Raw genomic sequence first — 22869 nt, forward strand, 5'->3', positions numbered from 1 at the left:
GTGTCGTGTTGTTGGGGGTTCGTGGTTCGTTCGTGGAGTTGGCTGGTTCTTTTGCTGGCGTTTGTGGAGCCTTCGTGAGTCCCGTCCACGACCCTGATCTCCGCCTGGGGACTTTGACTGCTCCATGCGGGTTCCTCCACGGGCACGTCTCTCCTTCTCTGACTGCGGGGGTCTTCAATAAAATATCTGTGTGTGTCTGAGAGTGCTGGGCCCATCTTTTAAGTAGAACTGCATCAGTGTTATTCCACCATTGTAAATATTCCTTGCATATTCTATCATAAGTCTTCCCTGTGTCTTTTTATTGTAAATAAACAATTGTAGAAATGTTCCCAGTTCGTTTCCGTCCTTTCTGGCATTGGTCCAGCATGGTTCGGATCTGAGTTTTGGCAGGTATTTTTTTATACCCGATAATCCGTTCATCGGAGCCGGTACGTTCTTGGCAGGCCCGCTCGACTGCATCGGAGCCGGAAAGGTAGTTGGCAGCTGGTAGTCGGTAGAGTGATCCGGTTCGGGCAAGACGTGCCGAGGGCGTGGAATCCCGGTCGTCAAAATTGCGTAGTTAATTGGGAAAATTGGTTCCAGACAAAAAGACCCTACGCTACGCGGTTGAGATATTGGCGTCCACGGTCGGTTCAGCGACCCGCCGGCTTATGGAGTTATCCAAGAGCGACGGCCTAGAATTCTGGGGAGTCTGGTGGAGACGACGTAACCTCCCCCACCTAGTGGTGATTCTCACCACTGACCCCTGGCCCGCAACAATATATATATATATATATATATATATATATATATATATATATATATATATATATATATATATATATATATATATATATATATATATATATATATATTTAATAAACAGGAATAAATTCCTGAGTGGGGCTAGTGTGAAAAAATCATGACAACCCAGGACTCAAATCCAAGGACCTCATCGCAATCATCGCAACGACAGCCCACTGAGCTATTGAGTCTTCAGGATAACCTCAGGAGTAACCAATAACAACCAATCAATGTAAATCGACGAAGCAATTAAGTCAACTTACTTTGCACATGTTGGAATGTCGCTAAACTATTCATGGTGGACTCGCAGGGTACCCATCTCCGATGTCTTCGTAGACGTCTCGCCTCAATTGGTAGAAATGGGAATTAATTGTGAAGTGATGACGTGGCTCATGACATGTGGTGCATGTTTTCCTTATAGAAAATGGCATTCCGCTCAGAAGAACTATCATTCGTGATTAAAATTGGAAAATACACTGGCATTTCATGTCATATCGTTTGGTGAATGGTATCCCGCACAGCTTCAACATTTTGTCGTCGAGGTGACACGAGCAATCTAAGTGTTTGCAAAGGTCAAGATGCCTTGATTACCTCCACAAAATTGCGCGAGAATGCCCTAACTCAGTATTAAAGTATAAAAATAATAATTGTTGCAGTGTTCTTTCTTTTTATTGCCTGTTCTTCACCTAGTCTCGGTCAAAATGTTCAGGAGTTAGTTGTGCGCATATGCAGATGCTGAATGTAGGGGGAGAGGAGGCGAGGTGGGGTAGAGGGTAGTGGCGTCACAGCACATAATCATGCTCGGGGAGTGCATACTCTTCATGTTAATTTCGAGCTCCGTGGGTGCATATCTATACTTCACAAACCATTTACTCCACTCCACACTCCCACTCGTCTCTCTTCAAAGATCTCATATTTATAAATAACAAAAAAAAAAAAAAACATGTGTACTTGTTAAAAATATCAAGTACACGTTTTTTTTGCCAGTTTGGTTGGAATAAAAACAAATAAAAGAAAAAAAAAGACATAATTATAAGATGCAAATGATCGGAAAGTTAGAGGGGAATATAATATATAATATAATACCATTCCTTTAGTATGCTTGGTGTTCGCTTAATGGTTCGGGTGTTGGCTTGGGATCACAGGATCCTGAGTTCAATCCTGTTTGGCTGTTGAATTAATACCAGGTAGGGTTGACTCTGCCTGTCATCCTTTTGAGGTCGGCAAAAATGAGTGCCAGTATGCTGGTATCCTGTGTCGGAGTGGCGACTCGTCCAGGATTGTGCCCAAATAGCCCAGGAGACTGCTTCGGCAGCACCAACGCTCTGCACAGAGTATGGTCCCAATGGATGGATGGATTCCTTTTGTGCCGTGGAGGCACATCGGGCTGCCGAGGCAGTTTCCTTGGCTGGGAGTACAGCTGTGATGTTCACAAGGCCCATGATGCCTATCGGCTTCAACCTTTCGATATTTGATGATCTTTTTTGAGTCACGCGATCAGCAAGGCCTCCACAATTTGACATCAGAATCCGATCCCAACGTTGTGACTTAAATTCGATGGCATTCTGATTGGTGGTTCTGGAGAAGAAGATTTTTGAAGGAATTTACGTGATTTTTCCCAAAAATTGACGAAGTCGGCCATTTTCACACGCTTCCGGTCATGTGATCAGAATGACCCAGCAATTCCACATCCCTACAGTTGCCTAATGTTGTCACCCAGATTTGGTAACATTCGGGCCGGTGGATCCGGCGAAGAAGATTTTGGAAGGAACTTGCGGGACCCTCCATTTTGACACACTTCCGGTCACGTGATCGGCATGACTTCCGCAATTTAACACCCCTGCCCCTGGCCGAATGTTGTAAACCAAATTTGGTAGCATTCGAACTGGTGGGTCTGGAGAAGAAGATTTTTGAAGAAATTTACTATGTCGGCCATTTTGACCTACTTAAAGTCATGTGACCAGAACGAGCTTTGCAATTCCTGTTACCAGTCACGAGAGAAACGTGGCTGCCAAATTTCAGCCAGATCGGCCAGGCGGTTTGGCCGGAGAAGTCGAAAAAGGAGATGGACGAACGGTGCGCGATGACAATACCTTACCTGGAATGTGAATTCCAGACAAGCTTAAAAAAAAAAATCACAGAATCGCTGTGCGTGCACACTCATATGTACAAGCACACATACATACACATGTGTAAAGAAGACACACACACACACACCAGTTCCGTGAATCGGACACATCTCGGTTGCACCACTGTAAGCCCAGCAGTGGCCAGAGTTGCAGCAGCACTGGTACCACGTCATCTGTCCAGGAAATTCTGAGTCACATGAGCGCCCGTCAACAGATGTACCATAACAGGTACCCAGTCGAGGATCTGCAAACAGGTGCACATACAAACAGAATAAGTCACGATGAAAGCATGATTATTACGTGATGAACCCTTTTTTTTTCCTTCATTTTTGTTTGTACCATTCAGGACTCGAGGCGCATGGAATGTGCAGAGTTACAAAACAGTGTTACAAAGTTAGGGTTGTCCTTATTTTATTTTTTGGGGAAATTTCAAGGGGCTAACCCGAATTTAGGTTGATATTTATGAGAAAAACAAGTGAAATCCTTCAATACAGTGCATGTGGTGAAGCAAATGAGTACACTGATGTTAAAATATGCAATTTATGCTTTTTCAGTTGAAAAACAATTAAAAAGCGTACTTAATATCTGAAATGTAAAAATCTTGTTAATATTGTGATAAGCACCTTTATATATAACAGAAGGAATGAAATCGTTCGATACAGCGTGGCAGGGGGCCACAAAAGAATGATAGCATAAGAAGAACTTTGCTTTCAGCATTCGGCGATCGGCGCGAAATGCGCTGGTGGGCGGAAATGACGTCTTTCGGCACGAAATGCGATGGTGGGCGGAAATGACGTCTTTCGGCGCGAAATGCGATGGTGGGCAGAAATGACGTCTCTCGTTCGTTCGTACATGAGAGGGGCGCGTTTCTTGGTTTTTTTTTCCCCGTCAAGAAATTAATTAAATGTTTTTCACATATATAACATTAGTTTCACAAATTTCCATTGAAATACTCGGGTATTTCCGTCAATTCTCGCTATTTCCGTCTGGTTTACGCACTGCCACCTACCGGACGGCCGTCATTGGCTGTCTTGAGGCACGTGGGGGGGGGGGGGGACACGGGACACCGGAGACGTGGTAGACACCGGGGACATTTCAAACTCGGTGCAATTGTATACAGCGCACGCGCTGTAAAAATATAAAAAATATGAACCTGAAAAAAATTATTTTAGGGGGTTTGCTGCCATCCATCGAAATTCGAAAAAAAAAATTCATTTTATATTTTTCTTTTTTTTAAATCTTGTGCCAAAATGACATTAACATGTAATTGTATGATGTTTTCTGGTGATGTCCGAATCCGTCCACAACTTTTTGAGATATCCTGCTCACAGACAAACAAACAGACTGAAAACATAACCTTTGTCCACTTTCGATGGTGGAGCTAATGAACAATAATGTATTTGCATGATCCACAATAAATAAACAAAGGACATATCAGCATTAAACAGTCGCCATCGTGTACGTTTTGTACCCGTGTGGTTTGACCAAATCCCATTCTTAACATTAACATAATCCAACTTAAAATCCACATCCATTTTAACATGACTTGTACATGGAACTTAAAGTCTTGGCATGTCGGTTAGCCAGGGTACAAATGTACAATGACCTACTCTTTTAGCAATATCGTGATTAAAAAAAAACAACATAATAATAATCCATAACCTAAACGCAGAAGGGAGAACCAGAATGACATCCCCCCCCCCCGGGAATATCGGCGTGCTCCGAGATGCATCACCACCGCCGACACTAAATTTGAACAGCTTCGACTGCAGGACTGAAGAAGAAAAATTCCACGACCAGAAAGCTCAGAAGCGAGCACACCACCAGCTGAGCTAGCCTGCAATCGCTCAGCTTCCATGGAGGTCTCCCATCAAAGTAATAACCAGGCTCAACTCGAAGTTGCTCACAGTTCGCTTCCAAGATCCGTTAAGATCGGGTGCATTCAATGCATATCGACGAGTACAAGCTGCGGACCCGAAACAAGGATCCCAACCAGTAACCTCTCGATGAAGCAAGATGTCTGCAAGGACGAGTCGGAAGCGGCCACACCGATAAAAAAAAAAAATGTGCCACAGGTCTCTCCGACTCATGCGATGAAGGTAGTACAAGCAACAAGATTCTGTGCTCTTCTTTAAACTTGACATCAAAGGCAAAAAGGACCGTTGCAGTTTTTGGGAAGAACTCGCAAACTCTTACTTCCACCCAGCTGGAAGGAAGTTCCCAACCTGGAAGCTGACGATCGATGAAGCATCAGCTTTATTAAGGGAGCTTGGAAAGTTTCCATCAGTCTTGTCCGTTCATTCCATTTTTAAGAAACAGACACAGACGTACACGGGACTTTGCTGTCACGATTACGGTTCTCTCTTTCACAAGAGGGCCGTCTCTGTGCGCCAGTGGAATTACGAGACTTTGATTTCGTGCCAGGGAGCCCGTTCTTATGCAGTACGAGAGCCAACTTGCAAGCCGGGGAGTGGGTCACCCTGACTGCGAACACCACTTACATCTGAAACTCTTTAAACGACCCTCAACCAATGCCGGGACTTTGAAAAACAGCGAAGCATGTGATGCCGAAAGCCGAATGTGCCCGCTCTTGACCTGGAACGACCCAACAAGGAGCCGTGTATATGAATGTAACGAGGGCTTGCATGATATATATATATATATATTAACGAACGTCGAGACCAAAACGAATAGAAGCGGGAACTTCAGATCCGAACCGTCACAGCCGAAACATGTGCAAGGAGCCTGGACCGTTTCGCATCGTGAAGCGCGTTTTGGTGACCTTCGCATTGAGAATGTCGAGTAGAAATTGCCTCTGAACTCCCTGTGCAGATTTTAAAAAGTACATCGCAGCCGAGGTTGGTGGATCGTTGAAATAACAAACTCAAAATAAATGAGATTGCAATCTCTTGAGAGCTTTCCTCAAAGTACTAGTGCAGATCTTTCTCGTCCAACTGGGCTGTTCCTCGTGGGAACGTTTGACTGAGTGATTGAATTTAAACCCAAACGACATACGTTTCCGTTAGTTGTATTGTTTTCTGCGTCCTCTCTTGGTGAAATCTGTCGACCACAACAAGGTGAAGACCAGTGAGCACCTCCCCAGAAATACATGGTACTTCAATGCAGGAGGAGGTCATGAGGGCTAGTAAGTGTGTGCAATCATACCAACATCTTAGTGCTACCTCATCCCCCCACTACTTCCAGATAATTATCCAACTCGATATTAAAACTACAGCGGCACTCGGTAGAGCGCATAGAGCGCTCCACCAGGACGAACAGTTTACGTTTTGTGTTCCACTGAAAGGCCTGAACCCAATCCAGGATCTCCACCAAAATCGAATCCATTCGGCCTCGTCACACACCCAACCTGTCCACCAAATTTCGTTCGAATCCGTCAATTGCTTTTTGAGATATCGTGCTCATGGACAGACAGACAGACGGTCAGTGGCAGAAGTAACAATCCATTGACTCGACTGTCATAACCCCAGCAGAGAGACAAATCAATGCATTCACCACCCTCTGAGTGAAAGGCCTCACTAAATTCCAGTGCATCACGAACACGACCTCTTTTGATTTATAATTGATCCTGGAAGGACTGATCCCCAAGGTGCTTACAAACCAACCTCCCGGTTGGATATCCTCCCATTCACAGCAACCCTTTCCTTCCGATCATGAAAGCAGTTTCCAATACAGTTAGCTACCCGACAAGCCAGTGCACAAGCCTTTACCTGCGCCAACAACCCTTTGCATGGTACCTTATCGAATGGTAAGTCCGGATATACGACATCCACTGCACTTCCCTCATCCACTCAGCCAGAAACTGCCTCAAAGAATTCCAATAAATTTATTAAACATGACCTCCCTTTAGTAAATCTGTACCGACTACCTTTAATTAGTTTGTGATTGTTTAAATGGTTCCTCATCCGGTACTTAATTAACGTCTCCAACACCTTCCCCGCAACTGAAGTCAAACTTACAGGTCGATAGTTTCCAAATTCTACTCTCGATCCTTTCTGAAATAATGGCGTTAACATTTGTGACTCACCAATCCTCCGGTACCTGTCCCGACTCCGGGGAACGATTGAAAATGTCCGTTAACATCTCGCTTACCTGCTCAGCCACCTCCATCAATACTCTCAGGTGCGTATTATCTGGACCCGGAGCCTTATTTACTCTTACATTTCTGAGCTGCTCCTTTACTTCCTCCACTCCCACTTGGATCGCTTCAAGAATCCCTTGCTCACCTCCGAGATGGATACCCTCGGCTCATGGAAGTTCCTCTGACCGTTCTTGTGTATATGTAGAAGCAAACACATTTCAGGAAGCCTGCCATCGGGCCATCGTCATCCACCCGTGCTCCTGTGCTATTCCCCAATGGGCCCCCAACTGGTCCTAACCTGTTCCTTTCCCCTGATATCCTTAAAGTATGTCTTGCTGCTATGTTGAATATTTTTGGACATCTTTTCAAATTCTCTTTTGGCTTGCCGAGATATTTTATAAACTATCCTCTGTTTATTCCGACACCAATGCGAGTCATCCGACAACTTTAGCACGTCAGGCTTCCTCCAAACTTGTTCCAGTTTAGTAGCCGCTGTTTAAAAAGGTAACCGTACGTTGGACATAATTGACTCAATAGTTTGTGGTTATAATAATCTTCACTAACTGGAGGTGTGCCCAATGAAACACCGTGATAAGCTAGTTGTACACCTCAACAAGGAGTTTATCTAAGGCAGAAAACCCCTTTAGAGAGGGGGGGGGCAAATTAAGTCGTTACAACCTCGGTCGTGTGACCTCTCGTCCCGCTGGCAAGTTTGGTTGAGATTGGATAAGTAATGACCGAATGTATCGCGGTCAGACAGACAGACAGACACCAAAACCGCATATTTTACAATGATGTGACTATGTTTTTATTTTCAGGTTGGCCAAAGAACAAGGTTTAGAAAATAAAATAAAATTCAAAATAAATTTAAACCGTGTTGAACCCTCTGTGTCCCGGTGGACGCTCATTTTAGATGGCCTCCCGACTCCCCAAATCCGTCTCCTCCCGCCAACTACCGGCGGGGGTCCCTCAAAGCTAAAGTCTACGAAAAAACAACTCGCACACACACACGGCAAGGGTTGAAAAATAACATCAGATTGGGGAAATCAGATGCACACCAGGTCCAGTTTTCAGCCAAGTCATCGATAACTTCAATATCCGTGCGGCGGCTGTCATCTCGAGGCGCCGTGCTTGGATTGAGTACTTCATCAACTCGTATTATTGTTGCTTTTTATTGCTTTGAAGCATTTTTTTTTTCACGATGATCAACAACAAAAAAAAATTAACTAATCCTGTGGATTATTAGACCAAAAGCAAACAAAATTGACCGTAATCAAAAATATTGTCGTTAAATAAAAAGTTGCACATCGTTTTGGACCATCCTGTACGTACAGGTTTTTATTTTAATTAGCTGTGATTGATATAATATACTGATATTAGTTAAATCCGTTCCTCCTGGAGTCCCCAAAACCGAGGTTGACCACCTACCTCCATTCTTTTGTTCCTCCAGTGAAGAGTAGAGGCTCATGGAGGAGGGGTCAGAGGGGGTTAGAAGGCAATGTCACGACAGTCGGACAGTGGGACAATAGTTGGACAGAATAAGCAAGGCAATGAACAAACAGGAAGAGAGCAGAGAGAGAGAGAGAGAGAGAGAGAGAGAGAGAGAGAGAGAGAGGAGATGTGAAGAAACAGTAATCAATAAACAAGATGGTTGGATTTGGTGAGGTAGGGTTAATGGGGGTCAAAATATTACAGGTATAGGGATAGGAGTTGACGTAAGATGGTGGTGCACTGAAGCCCTTGTCGGAGGAATGAAATTGAACAGCACCAGCAAGCGAGTTCCAAAAAGAGAAGGGACAAGAGTTGAGATGTGCAGTTAACCTGTATATTGGGACTTTAAAGCAGGAAGTGGTTACTGAGAGAAGGCATTCATTCTGGAGTTGCTCAAGAGAGTCAGAAGGCTGAGAGAGCAGAGGAGCCAGACCCAGGGAGAGGTGGTGAAGAAAAACAAACAAAAAAAAAAAACAGAGGCCATCAACATGTCTAGAATGTGAGAACAGGCCTTTTGCTTTGGCCTCTTTGTGGGAGATGCCAAAAATATTGAGAGCTTAAGACGCTACAGAATCCAGGAGAGACAGATATGATGCTGGGGCATCATTACATCACAGAAAGCAGTTATCCATCGAGTTAGGGGCAAAGGCCTTCTCGGCTGTGAGTAGTTCTTTAATTTTCAAGGAATGATTTGGAATGACAAAGGATGCCTGGTCTTGTGCTGACTTTGGAGACCAGCTGTTCAATGTGGTTGGCCTCGGAGAGGTCATGGCTGATGAATGTGCCTATATGTTCAAGGCATTTAACATCTTCCCGTGGCTGACCATGGAAATAGATTTGTGGGTTTGTTTGACGATCCCACCAGAACGAAGGGGGTGAGGTTGTGAGATTTCCCAGGATTAAATGACATGTTCCATTTGTCAGACCAGCCTCTGATTGATTCCAGGACACCAGAGAGTAACAGAGTAGCTGTCTGCTTGTCAGTGGGATGGGGGTACCATTGAACGTAATGTAGATCAATATGCAAGGCGGAAGAGATACCGGGCATAGTGGCGTGCGCCTGAAATCCGGCGACTCGGAGGCTTGGGTTGGAGGATCGCTTGAGGACGGGTGCTCTGCGCTGGGCCTCGCTATGAGAGGGTGAAGGGCAGCCCAGAATCATGGCGAAACCCAATCCTTATCCCTGTGTCGTAAGAGGCGACCAGGGTTGCGTCAGGAAGGGCATCCGGCGTAAAACCTGTGCCAAATCAGTATGCGGATCATAACGGATGGTCCGCTGTGGCGACCCCTATCAGGAGCAGCCGAAAGAAGAATAACAACAACATGCAAGGCGGAAGAGAGGGTTTCAGAGCAAGAGAGAGATAATTTATGTTGATGAGGAACAAGACAAGCCATAATACACAGCCTTATGGCACTCCAGCCTCCATGGAAGAAGAGGGAAGAGGATTCCATTGAAAACAGCACATTGACTGCATGAGTGGGAGAACTCAGAAATCCAGGAATGAAGATGGCCTTGTGTGCCAGAGGCAGAGACATTGGTAAGAAGAGTGGGATACCGGGCTGTGTCAAATTCCTGAGATGTATCTAGGACGACGGCCTCGTATTGTTTGAGAATGAGGGCTTCCACCCAATTGCTGAGAGAGGAGCAGCAGCATATGCAGAGGTGAGCGACTGGGACAGATAACAGGAAAGACGACATCAGGAGCAATGATGGATTTCAACACTTTGCTTAAAATTGGAAGTAAGCGCACTGGTCTGCAGTTGAGATGACCCACATTGTACATGGGAGTGATATCTGCTGACTACCCCAGATCCCAGCAGATCCCAGTGATCCCAGCAGATACGATGAGGCAAGAGGACGACAAGCTGTACAGCGCAGACGGACGAGAGGCAAAGATAGCAGAACAGCTTTTTAGAACATGGATGCCGATGCCTTCTGGGCTTGTCGATGAAGCAGAGTCGAGGCTGGAAGACCTTTCTCTACCTTCTAATGTGAGGACACGGAGTCCTGTGACGTTGGGTAAGGGTAATATGGGGACAGACCGGGATGGGTTGAGAGTTGAGACATGGAGGCAAACACCGAATCGAGCCATTCTCCTTTATCTCCAGCAAAATCTGCTGTCCTGAAGTTTTAGGTAAGGCAGGGGAAGGAAAGGGAGCATATGTTCGAGGCTGACTTGACAAAGCACCAATATAACTTTGAGGAAGGAGACCGATTGGAGAGTTCAGCCTACAAAGGGAAGGATACACTTCTTGTCGGCTTTACCGAGTCACTTAAATTTGGTTTCACTCGGGTTAGCCTTCCGTGATGTGAAAGCATGCTGCTTCATTGCAACCGGAGAGGATGCGTAGGACAGCCGTACGTGGGATGGGATAAAAGTAAGTAAGAAAACGTAGCCATTGAAGAGAAGATAGGCTGGCTTGAGACATTCTGCCTTATCTCGAGCAGGTTCTGCATTGATGCCATTTGAGGTGAGAAAAGGGATTTAAGGGGATTGAACTTCACTTCTTCAATCTTCATGACTTCACTCGTTCTTGCGACTTCTGCCACCGAAGGTGGACAGAGGTTGCTTTCACCCCTGACTGTCTGTCTGTCTGTCTGTCTGTGAGCAGGATATCTTAAAAAAGTTATGCACAGATTCAGACGAAAGTTGGTGGAGAGGTTGGGTGTGTGACGATGAGGAAATGTTCATATTTTGGTGAAGATCCCGTAATTTTTTTTAGTGATTCTTCACCATTGAGAGATAGGACCAAAAACGATACATATCATGATATTTCAAAACGTTGTGGATGAGTTGGGTAGGTGACAAGAACAAGGCGATTCGATTTTGGTTCAGGTCCGGATCCGAATCCGGCCTATCAATGGGATAGAAAACGTAGCCTGTTCAGCCTAGCGGAGGTATGCGCTCTCCCGAGTGCCGTTCTAGTTTAAATTTTTCTTTGAAGCTTCATGCACAAGTCGTCCGTGATGATTCAAACCATTCTCCATAAACTGAAAAAAAAAATCAAATATGCAGCAACAGAAGGTTGTGACATCCATCCATCCATTGGGACCATACTCTGTGCAGAGTGTTGGTGCTGCCAAAGCAGTCTCCTTGGCTATTGGGCACAATCCTGGACGGGTCTCCTCTCCGACACAGGATACCAGCAAGCTGGCACTCATTTTGCCGATCTCACCTCGTGGTGATTCAACAGCCGAGTGGGATTTGAACTCAGGATCCTGCGATCCCAAGCCCACCACCATAACCATTAAGCCAACACCAGGCATAAGGTTGTGACAACTGGACACCAAAGAGGCCATTCCACCCAAGCACTGGTGAAAAGCTCGAGCGTGAATAGTAAATCATACAGAACATTCATGCATTTGTTCCATAAACTACAACAGGTTGGCACTTCCACGATAAGTTACACAGAAATGGCTTTTCCAGCATTGTGCATTCGCTGCGGATGTCACAGGCAAAAGGTGTGGAGGAGCTTACCAACACACTGGGTCCCATCTACACTGGTTTCGTGGCCAGGAGGACATGAACAGAAGTATCCACCGATGGTATTTGAACAACTGCCTCCCCCGCAGAGTTCGGTCGTCTCCAAGCATTCATCGACATCTGTACAAACCAGAAAAAGTTTGCCATCAGCAAAGACAGAGACGATATGAGATTCTCCTTGGCCTATGTCACTAAAAGTTAACATGATTCATGATGATTTAGCACAAGGTGTCAACTTTTCACAGAGAACACAAAGGAGAGTTAAGGCTTCCTTCACAAGAATAGGCCTTTGATCGATATCAAGATAACACAGACCATGCCGAAAGGATGTAATAGATGAGAGATGCGGATATCAAGTTGTTGCGCAGGAAGAAAACGAGATTACGTTTGAAATTTTGATTTCCAATCATCATCATCATCATCATCATGTAGCATGCCGTATGCAGAGGGTTGGTGCTGCTGAAACAGGTACTAGGCCACAATCCTGGTCTGGTCACCGCTCCGACTCAGGAAGTCAGGGCAGGAATTTGTAATTTTACCAGGGTGCTCGCGAGAGCTCACCTACTCTTCACGAAGGACACCAAGGGATGTTTAACGTTCACCAACTAATGCTGGCAGCCGGCACTCCCAGTTCAACGTCCATCCGAGGGACGGCACAGACATTGACAAATCACCTTGCAAATGAAACACCGGGATGACGGTTTATAGCTGGGTCGGGATTCAAACCCAGGGTAGACGGCTTCGGCGAGAGTGTGCGTCCAGAGGCCATCCTGCCAGCCCGATTTCATTTCCGAGATTATAATTAAATGTGAAGTTTTGTGGCAGTCTCTCACATAACTTCATGGAAGCAACCAATGCATTTGGGAGATTCGAAAATTCTGTTTGAACATCTTTGGTGATCATGATATCGTCATCTTGGACAATACTTAAGTCCAAATGTTCAATTAGAGACTTCACCAACACACTGGGTCCCATCTACACTGGTTTCATGGCCAGGGGAACATGAACAGAAGTATCCACCAATGGTATTTGAACAACTACCACCCCAACGGAGTTCGGTTGTCTCCGAGCATTCATCAACATCTGTACGAACCAGTTGGTCTCATTGTGGTTCTTCCGGCATTAAAAATTTTTTTTTTAATCATTTCTAGAACTGCAGGTTTTAACTTTCTCTTCCACTGTTTCAACAAAGGCCACCCCTTGCAAAACGTGCCCCCCTCCAGACCCACCCACTTCCCCCAAAACTTCGCTCTCACATCTTGGACTCACACAAAATAACATTTGGTAAACTCTTTAAAATCCCCTTTTACTTTTTTTCCAACACTCTTCCCATTCAACGTCGGGAAAGTACGACTCGATTCGTACCGGCTTGTCCATCATTCCCCCAGAAAACCCATTGTGTTTGTGTTGTTTTGTTTTTTTCTCCCAAACCCTCATGAGAAACAACTTCCTTCACTGAACTCGTTCCCCGTGAGTGGACACCACCGTCACGGCAAGAGCACTCGTAGGCAACAACGAACTTTTTCTTGATGCACTTATCACGACGGCAATCGTGAATCCAAATGACTCTCACGAGCGGACCGGTCGGAAGTTCGTGTGTATCGTAAAAGTGACAGTTTGTTGAGAATCACGAAACCCACAGCACTCGTCAGGAAGGTCCGCCGGTGGAACACAAGACTGGGAGTCGTGTGCCCGCAAGGAATCTTGAGTGAGTTCCAGGGGTGCATTCGAAGACTATTTCCTGTAAAGAGCAAGACAGCAGTCTGCAGCAACAGGATGCTCTGGTAGACATTACATCAGGGCGAACATAAGTGTGTACTAGATAGCCGTGTGACGCTGCAATGCAAGAGCCAACTTCTGAGAGCCAATTCGGGCAAAGGAACTACTGCACATATGTTTGCCCGCCTCACCAGAGCACTAATTGCTGTGCGCAGTATGCTGTGCTCTAAATCTTCATGACTATTAGTGAGTAATGAGGCTTTGCTCTTGGTAACCGAGAATGCACTCAGCAGGAGGTTGCAAAACTTTTTCGACCCTCAAAAATTTGACTGTAAGTCTCCTGGCCCTTCCAGATCACCCAGGCTCAAACATGTTGATCTATTTAGTGGCACATCATGAGACGCGACACGAAGCTGTATCCTCTCTTCTTATTTTTATGCGACACTTTGCTCAACCTTCGAAATTACCCATCTTAACGTTTTTCTCACAATGACCTCAACGCTCCATGTTTTTCCCTGGCAACGACGTGTCCCCAATCACTGTCTCTCCATAAAGCGATCAGATCACAACCTTGATGCAGGCTCCTCATCCCGACTTTCAAGATATAAACTCAGGAACGACATCACGAAGTCAACCCGTGGAGCATCAACAAGTCCAGAATGTACGACGTGATCAAATCATGGTGAAATGTTGCGCAAGTAACTGAAAAGACCGGTCACATATCCACAAGTTAACGACAAATTCAAAGACAGAGGTTAATGTAGTCTTCAAAATTGTTTTTTTTTTGAAAGGAACGACATGTTTAAGCTTTAAAACAGTTCTACCAGTTTGGGTGCCAGAACATCTCCAACAACGAAGTTGAATGCGACGACTTCATGGATGCCGTAAGATGAAAGATTTGCACGTCGACCATTCATCCAGACCCTTACCCTCATTCCTCCCTTCTCCCACCGCACCCTCGAGACCCTACAAGGCCTTCATCCACAGTATTGTGGAACATACGTCCCTGCTGTGGACTGCAGCTGTTGTTTCCCCCATCATGCACCCTTGAGGCTATTGCAAGTAAAAGCCTAAAACACTATATCATTGGCATCTCGCTCTCGGAGACTATGTAATGGCCTCTTGCTCACTGCAGACAGGTTGGTGGCTCAATTCTGCCATCTTTTTAGTGGCTCAATTCTGGTTTTGTTCCTGCTGCCAAACTCTTGCCTCATCCAAGTCATGTGTTTTACAAGACAACCTCACCTTGCTACCATCCCCAATTGTAAGATTAATGTTCATCCATTGATTCACCGCCACCCCTCTTTTGTCACATATGGAACCATCTTTCCTCGTCTGTTGTACTGTATTCAACCTGGCTGGCCTATAAGTGTGATATTCACCATAACCTCATGGTCTCTCCCCATCTCTACCTCTGACTCTCCAAGCTTGACTATATGCACTGAGACTCTGTCACTCTATCACCTGCCACTCCTCTCCCCATGCTCGAGTGTATCCATATATTCGACCTGTCTTGTTTCCTCTTTAACGCCACTGTGTTACGTTGATCTTATGTCCCTGTTGTTCTACTCTTCATTGAACATCGATGACTTTAATCAAATTATCGTTGTGTATTATAGGTTTGTGTTGTGCAGATAACAGTGATGAAAACCGATCCGAAAACGACGTACAAATGTCTGGTCATCTTTTGGCGTTATTGCTAAGAGTAACAAGAAAAAGATCAATCGGAGATTGTAGACCCTCGCCAGAACTTGTTTTGTGGGGTGTATTTTGTGTGGCGTTTGTGTATCGGCGTGTTACGTAATTAATGAGAGATATAATTAGAACTGCCACGTTATAACTGCTGGCAGTGATGCCCTGGTACCAAGCCGTCCCACTTTGATCGGACACCTGACCCTGACCCATGAGGTTTTTTTTTGAATCGTTATTCATTATTCAATTGAATTTAGAATGGGGTTAAAATAAATTCAATTCAAATCAAATGGAAGACAAAATAGGTGCAAGTCCTGCATTGGAATCAGGAGCCCGAACAGGCAAAAAGCAAAGACGAAGTCATCAGGTGGAACCTGGACTGGATTTTCACTTCAGCTGGAACTCTACCCTCAAACCCATACAGGCACAGCAAAGTGAGCCTTATTCAAAAAAAAATCTGGCTGCCAGATCATGTGTCCGATCAAGTTAAAATTTAAATCATGTATCCCCCACAACGACGAGATCATAATTGTGAAGTTTCACATCGATTGATTAAGTGGTTCCAGAGAAAACATTATTCAATATTTTCTTAAATCCAATATGGCTGCCAAACCATGTGACATCAATTATTCCTGAACAAACTTGTACAGACATGACTTGGGAAACATTTGTGTGAAGTTTCCCCTTGATTTGTCCAGCCGTTCTGAAGAAGATTTTTATGTTTTGGGGTAAATCCGATATGGCTGACAAACCATGTGACCTATGACATCATATTTATGAACCTTTTGTTCCTCGTGGATAGGCGGTCATGTGTGTAAAGTTTCACCTTGATCTGTTCAACCATTTCAGAGAAGATTTTTTTTTTTAAACAATATGGCTGCCGAATCACGTTGACCGATGACATCATCAAATATTTTTCTGTGGACCATTTTATCCCAAGATGACCCTCAAAAATTTTCATACTGATCGAATGTAGCGTTCTACATATGCAATTATGACGTCATAACGAAGGCAGCAATGACGTCAAAAATCACTCATTCCCCACGAGGAGTACTGGCCATGTGCCAAGTTTCAATTTTTTTCCTTGGTGCCGTTTCAGGGATACAGAGGTCCAAAGTTTTTTTTCTGTTTTTACAATATGGCTGCCACACCACATCACCTATGACGTCATGTTTATCACCAAAGCATTTTACATGAGTAGTCGCAACAACGGTGAAAATTTCGTCTCAATCCAACAAGCGGTTGTGGAGAAAAACACGAAAGTTTTGTGCGGACAAACAAACAGACAAACAAACAGACAGACAAGCTGGTAGGCGGCGATGGGTCGCCGAGCATGGAAACTATAAGATATAGAGCAAAATGGATGTCATATAGCGGATGGAGAATCACCTTAAGATTATGCATATCAAATCTCATCCAGTTCCATCCACTGATTACTCGGTATCCATTTGAATGAATAGTACCAAAAATGCGGTTTGAAATCGGAAATCCCCAAAGTTCGAGGGGGTGAACAAAGATCTAAATCGAAAATCCGGCTCGATCGTTTGTGCACAATGTATTCCAGACGATTAGTATGAATTTTCATGACCATCCGACCATAACCCTAGGAGGAGTAGCATTTGGCGCGAAGGCACCTCCAGCTCTCGCATATTATCGATTTTTGCACTAATTGACCTTTGACCCCTGACCGAAGCGAAATCGGTCAATATGTCCTGAGACAAAGTTGTAGTACTCATTGAGCACCATGAACCTGCAAAGTTTCATTCGTATCGATGCACTCACCTGGTCACTCGGGGGCCTTCAATTTTCGCCAATTTTCGCGCATACCCTAATTGTAGGGGGTGCTGCGGGTAAAGTATTCCATATATCACAAAAACCGGAATATATTTGATAGAGTATCACCTGTAGATAATTCGTGCCAAATTTCATAACCCTACGTGGGATAATGGTTTTCGGAATTGATTTCGCGTGAACGGTTGTTGCTAGGGAACCAAAGCGTCCCAAGCAACCACCACAATTTCCAAAGCACGAGGTCATAAGATGTACCTACCACCCGAGTTTGGTCAAAATCCGCCCACGTTTACCACCAATTATGCTGATGACAAACGAACAAACATCCAAACAAACAGACAGAATTACTGACAATAAGGGTCACCTATTTCGGCGACCCAACAAACAAACAGACAGACAAACAAACAGACGAACGGACCAAAATGCAATACCCTCGCCTTCAGCAAGAGTAATAATACAGGGTGGACCATGTATCCATTCCCAATTTTGAACCCCTGCAATTCTGTTGCCAAGAAATGAAATCAAACAAAATATTTACACAATATCGGTCGGTATTTCAAATTTTAGGGGAAAAATTCATTGAATTCAGAAGTGTACAAAACGAGTCACAAATTTGATGTGATTTCCATTATTTTCAAGCAGTGCATCCTTTCACAATACTCCAAAACCATATTCTGTCACATTCCGACCGTAATTTCTCCCAAAGCTACTCCAATCCACTATTTCAGGTTTGGAATGTTCGCTGGTTGAGTTGTGTAAACTTTGCCCTTGAGAAAGCCCCACAAAAAGAAATTGGACGAGCCAGCCCACTGGGGTCTCCAGGTCCGCCAATGGCTCAATGAGACTTTTCCTGACCGATGGACGGGTCGCAGTTCGCCATGTATGGTGGCCTCCTTGTTCGCCGCAACTAACCCCATGCAATTTATTGTGGAATTTTTTTTCCACGAACTTTAAAATCTGTATTTTATTTCAATTGAATTATATACTTGGACACTGGAGAACACAAATCGCCTTTTTATCACTTTCAAAACCCTTCCGGTTCGCAGTACTTGGACAAAAATATTACCCATTTGACGTTATCACAACCAATCAAATTTGCTACTCGTACACCCCACCTATATCCTTGTTTCTCAAGACAGAATTGCGCAAGGCATTCTGTGAACCCTAGTTTTTTTTATATCTCAATGTAGACTTGATGTGTACCAGGTCTTAATAAATGATCCCAGGGGAAGGAAAGGTGTGATGCTCATTCATATATATCTATAGTGCCGCATGAGTCGGGCGCAGTACCCGATGTTGGCCGCAGTATGACTGAAACAATGGATCAGTGCCTCTGCTTTAATGACAAATTTCCAGTAGGTTGAGCTTTTACACCATCTTCAATGAAATACTGTCGGACCCCGATGTTCGCGGATTCACCTTTCACAGACCGCACGTATTCACAGTTGATAAAATTTGACCTGCTTTGACATTTGAAGCCCTGTGCCTCATGTATTCACAATTTTTTTCGTTTTTCACAGGTGTATTCGTGCTTTCGCACTTTTTTGCATGTGTATTCGCAGTTTTTCACGAGATTTTCGATTTTTCTGAATGAATCATGAACCGCCAGGAACCTATCCTCCGTTTTTCCATTGAAACAATGCCCCGCTATTTGCGGATTCGTGGCATTTCTCAGGAACACCTCCCCCGCGAATAGTGGGGTTCAACAGTATTTGGTCCAACAAAATATGCAAGAACAATGCTGAGCAACATAGTGATGCGAGATAGACTGGAATTGGGTACACAGTTGGAGGAGGATGGCCAAATTGATGGGCTGGCATGACAACTTAATTAGAGGTAAGCACCCATTCTTGATAGCAATCTAATCTAGCCGAGGTTCAATCTCGCTGCATCCATAAACTATCGTTCTGGCATTTCATATGGATGGCGATGCATCAATGTGTGCCATTAGCAAGGAAGATAAGCTAGAGGACCTTTCCACTCACAACGATTGTTGAACTCTGGTCAGGTATGGGAACATGTGCCGGAGCAGCACGTTACTACATCCACTTTCCGCCGGTACTCCAGGGGCCTCCGTCTGGCCATCCCACAGACAGAATCTTAACCCATCCCCATCTCCTTGAGATGCTGATCAACCTGCTACAAATATGAGGCACGTGGACGGCCCATTGGCCTCCTCCACTCACGAGGCTCCCTCGCTGAAATAATCCAGTGAGCAGGATCAGCGTCAGGAAAACGAGCCACATGTCCAGCCACAACTGATTCTCAGATACTGTGTAGGGAACAAATCTCATTTGAGTCTATCTCAGCAACCACTCATTGGACACAAAGTCCAACCAGCGATAGCCATGGATACTCCAAAGAGACCTGGTACCAAAGGAATTAAGTAGCCGTCTCAGATTCCTGGTCAGAGTCCAAATCTCACATCCGTAGAGCAAGACTAGAAGAACCAAGGACCTGAACACTCGGACTTACATCCTCCGGCACAGGGACCGGCAGCTGGACACCACATGATCCAGTGAATCCATGACTCCCCAGGCCCGACCAAGAAATCTATTGAGCTCTGGCTCAGAGCTAGCAGAGATATGAATATCACTGCCAAGGAAAGTGAATCTCTCCGTCACCTCAACATCCTCACCACAAACAGGTACGGACAGGACAGCAGTATCCAAGATATCATTGAAAGCATGGATCTTGGTTTTGACCCAGGAAACCCATAATCCCAGCGACTCAGACTCCTCATTCAGCACCTCGAGGGCCCCCAAAAGGTCAAAAACGTTCCCCAGCTGATCCCACAAGGTGGCAATTAACTGCGGCCATTAATGAGGTCGACATAGGATTGCCAAATTGATGCCATTTTGAAGACACACAGTAAATAGTCTATCAGTGTGAGAAAGGCAGCTTGATGTTGGTCTATCTGGCGGTTCGTGCTGGCAGTATACGTCGTTGAAGGAATTTGTAAACACCATGCCATACGTGAGCAGCATGTTGTCGTTTTTCATCGAATGAGAAGCTTGTGTTTAATCAGTCAATGAGACCAGATCTCATTAGAGAGGCATTTAATGTTTTTGGTAGATCTGGTGTTCGCACATCACGGAACGATAAAGAAGCGGCTCGGTTAGGCCTGCGCGATTTGGCGGCATTGTGTGAACCGTCCGTTTCCTGGCAGGCAACTCTTTAATCGAGTGAAAAACCAGGAGGTCACAAAATAAATCGCATTCAATGTTTTTGAGAAAATTAGAATAAAACAATACGACGTCTGCGAGGGCCCGTTCAGCTACAGATGATAAAATTACGAGCAATGTGGTGACGAGTCTTGCTGCCAAAGTTTCTTGTTTATTTTGGGGAGCGTGTAGCACCCTATCTTTTATGTTTAAAAAGCTCCCCTGGTATCAAGTTTGAGTAATTTGTTGGTCATTTCCAGCCGGAATTTATTAGACCAACTAACTCTCTCACAGCTTCTTGCTGCTGAAGCTGCTCTATGGGTCAAGTTGGCCATCCGGCACCGAGTCCCTGTGCGCAGTTAGCGAATGGGGGGGTTTCTATGAAATATGTACTCGTATTTCCTGATGTACTTTAAGCAAGAAATTATTTTGGGAAAAAAAAAACAAACAAACAGATATGCGAGGGTTGTCTTTTTGTGGTAAATAACTCAAAGGGTAAAATTATCAAAAGACTATTTCCACTTCATGGAGCTGGAGACAAATTGCCGTCGATACCCAGTGATGGAGGTTTCACAAAACAAGCGATCACATTGAGTTTCCATGTACACCTCATTGGGCCTCTTAGTATGTAAAGGTTTGATTCTTCATTCTTTAAAAACTACTTTGCCTGTGCATGTGATACACAAGCATAGCAAGCTATTCCCAGATGCTGCTCAGCAGCACAGGAATGCTCATTGGCAACATCCGCAGGACCAATTTGTGATGGGGTTGATGCCCATACATTTATTGTTCTTCCCTTGCGGCATACGAAAATTATTTATGTTGCGCTCGAAGACGGAACGCAACAATTACATCACAGTAAGAAAAATATGATTGTGAGTCCTGAAGCTCATCTGGATCAGAAGAAACAGTCACTCAACCCCCCCCCCCATCCCCCCATAGACCTCCTTAAGACCATGATTTTTTTTTATGGCATGCACAATCTTTAGTACATCATGGGTGATGAATGTTGTTGTCAAGTTTCATCGAAATCGTAGGTGTAGTTTCGGAGAAGAGAGAAAATACCGATTTTGGGGGGGGGTGTCAAACGCCCCACTCCCACCATAGACCCCCTTAATGAGCGCAGATTTTAATGCGGTCAATACACTTTGGTACATCATGGGTGATGAAGGTTGTGGTCAAGTTTCAAAGAACAAAGAAAATACCTATTTTGGGGTGGGGGGGTCAAGAACCTCCCCTGTAAACCCCCTCAATGAGCGCAGATTTGGATGTCGTCAATACACCTCCGTTAGGCATCAGATATGAAGCTCGTGGCCAAGTTTCATCAAAAATCGTTTGTTTGGTTCAAGCGATGATGTCTGAAGTGTTGATGGACTGACTCACTCACTCACACCTCTGAACGCCGCTCGACAACATCAGCTCACCCGACTGAAGCTCAGGTGAGCTAAAAATGGTTAAATTGCCAATATATATTAACAAGTTGTAATGAAGTCGAGCCAAACAAAACGAGAGGTAAAAAAAATATCAAAATGTTACTTCCGACCAGATCACGATCCATTCCAAATGACAACTGAGCCATCGTGACATTTCTACCTGAGAAGTTCGCTAACATTTTGGCTTACTGCTACAATCTTGATGACTAGCTTGGGGATACTTACATCTCCATGTTGATACAACAACATGTAAATTCAGTGCGTCACAAGCAATTGTGAAAAGGTCGTGTCATATGTACATCTTTGAGACTCTGACAAAGGACAGCAGCAATGAATTGGCACGCTTGAGGAGCACCCCGAGGACCAACGGCTAAATCCTTGGACCCTTATCCCCAGCACGAGAACAGTGGCCGTACGCACCAGGCCCCTTTCGGCGAGGGAGTACCAATGCATCCCAACACCAACAGTCTGGTTTTTGCCTCCTGCCAGTGATGAAGGCAGTCGGACGTGCAAATCGCAATCCGATTTGCGTTAACTGCCAGAACTTGCCTTTATTTATTTGCAATAAAAACGTTGGAAAACTCTGTCAAAGTCTTCTGGATGTACCCACCGTATGTCGGTGTACATCTCGGCTTTTTCAGCAATGCCCCCCAACCACCCCAGGTCAGGTCAGGTCAGGTATGGGAGCGTGCGCCGAAGTAGCGTGCCTCTCCCCCCTTTTCCTTTCCTTTATGGCTGGCTGTATGTATGTGTGGGTGTGTGTCAAAAACACAAGAGAAAAAAAACTGGCAAAACCTTCACCTAGTCCTGAAACAAGAAAACCTCTTCACAGGCCCACTGTGCAGGAGGTGGCAACAAGGCCAGGTGGAAAAATTAATTTTCCTACCCCCACTGGGAGTTTTTTTTAGGAGACACCATCTCCAAACTGGATGGCTGTTGTTTCCCGAAGGGAGCTCATCCGCCCTTTTGTCAGGCGTTGTTTTTCGGCCTGGCAGGGTGTCGCACGCAGTCACCGTCAACACCAGCAAAGCCAATGAGGGGTGGCGGTTTTAGTCCCAGACAACCCGACCATGCGGCGGATAG

The 22869-nt window shown here is 44.9% G+C and overlaps 1 protein-coding gene across 4 annotated transcripts in view; it reads right to left on the reverse strand.

Annotated features, from left to right (window-relative positions):
- Positions 1 to 22869, reverse strand: part of LOC147021003 (fibrillin-2-like) — a 305412-nt gene that overhangs the window by 162147 nt on the left and 120396 nt on the right. For all 4 annotated transcript variants that reach the window (XM_085890782.1, XM_085890784.1, XM_085890783.1 and 1 more), the window contains 2 exons: positions 11982 to 12107; positions 3001 to 3156 (listed from right to left, as the gene is read on the reverse strand). In XM_085890782.1, coding sequence (XP_085746908.1) covers positions 3001 to 3156; positions 11982 to 12107 — 282 coding nt within the window. The remainder of the gene's footprint in view (positions 1 to 3000; positions 3157 to 11981; positions 12108 to 22869) is intronic.

The sequence above is a fragment of the Eptatretus burgeri genome, chromosome 8, assembly GCF_056783735.1.
Source record: "Eptatretus burgeri isolate ZD-2024b chromosome 8, Ebu_testis_v1, whole genome shotgun sequence".
In the NCBI taxonomy this organism is placed as follows: Eukaryota; Metazoa; Chordata; class Myxini; order Myxiniformes; family Myxinidae; genus Eptatretus; species Eptatretus burgeri.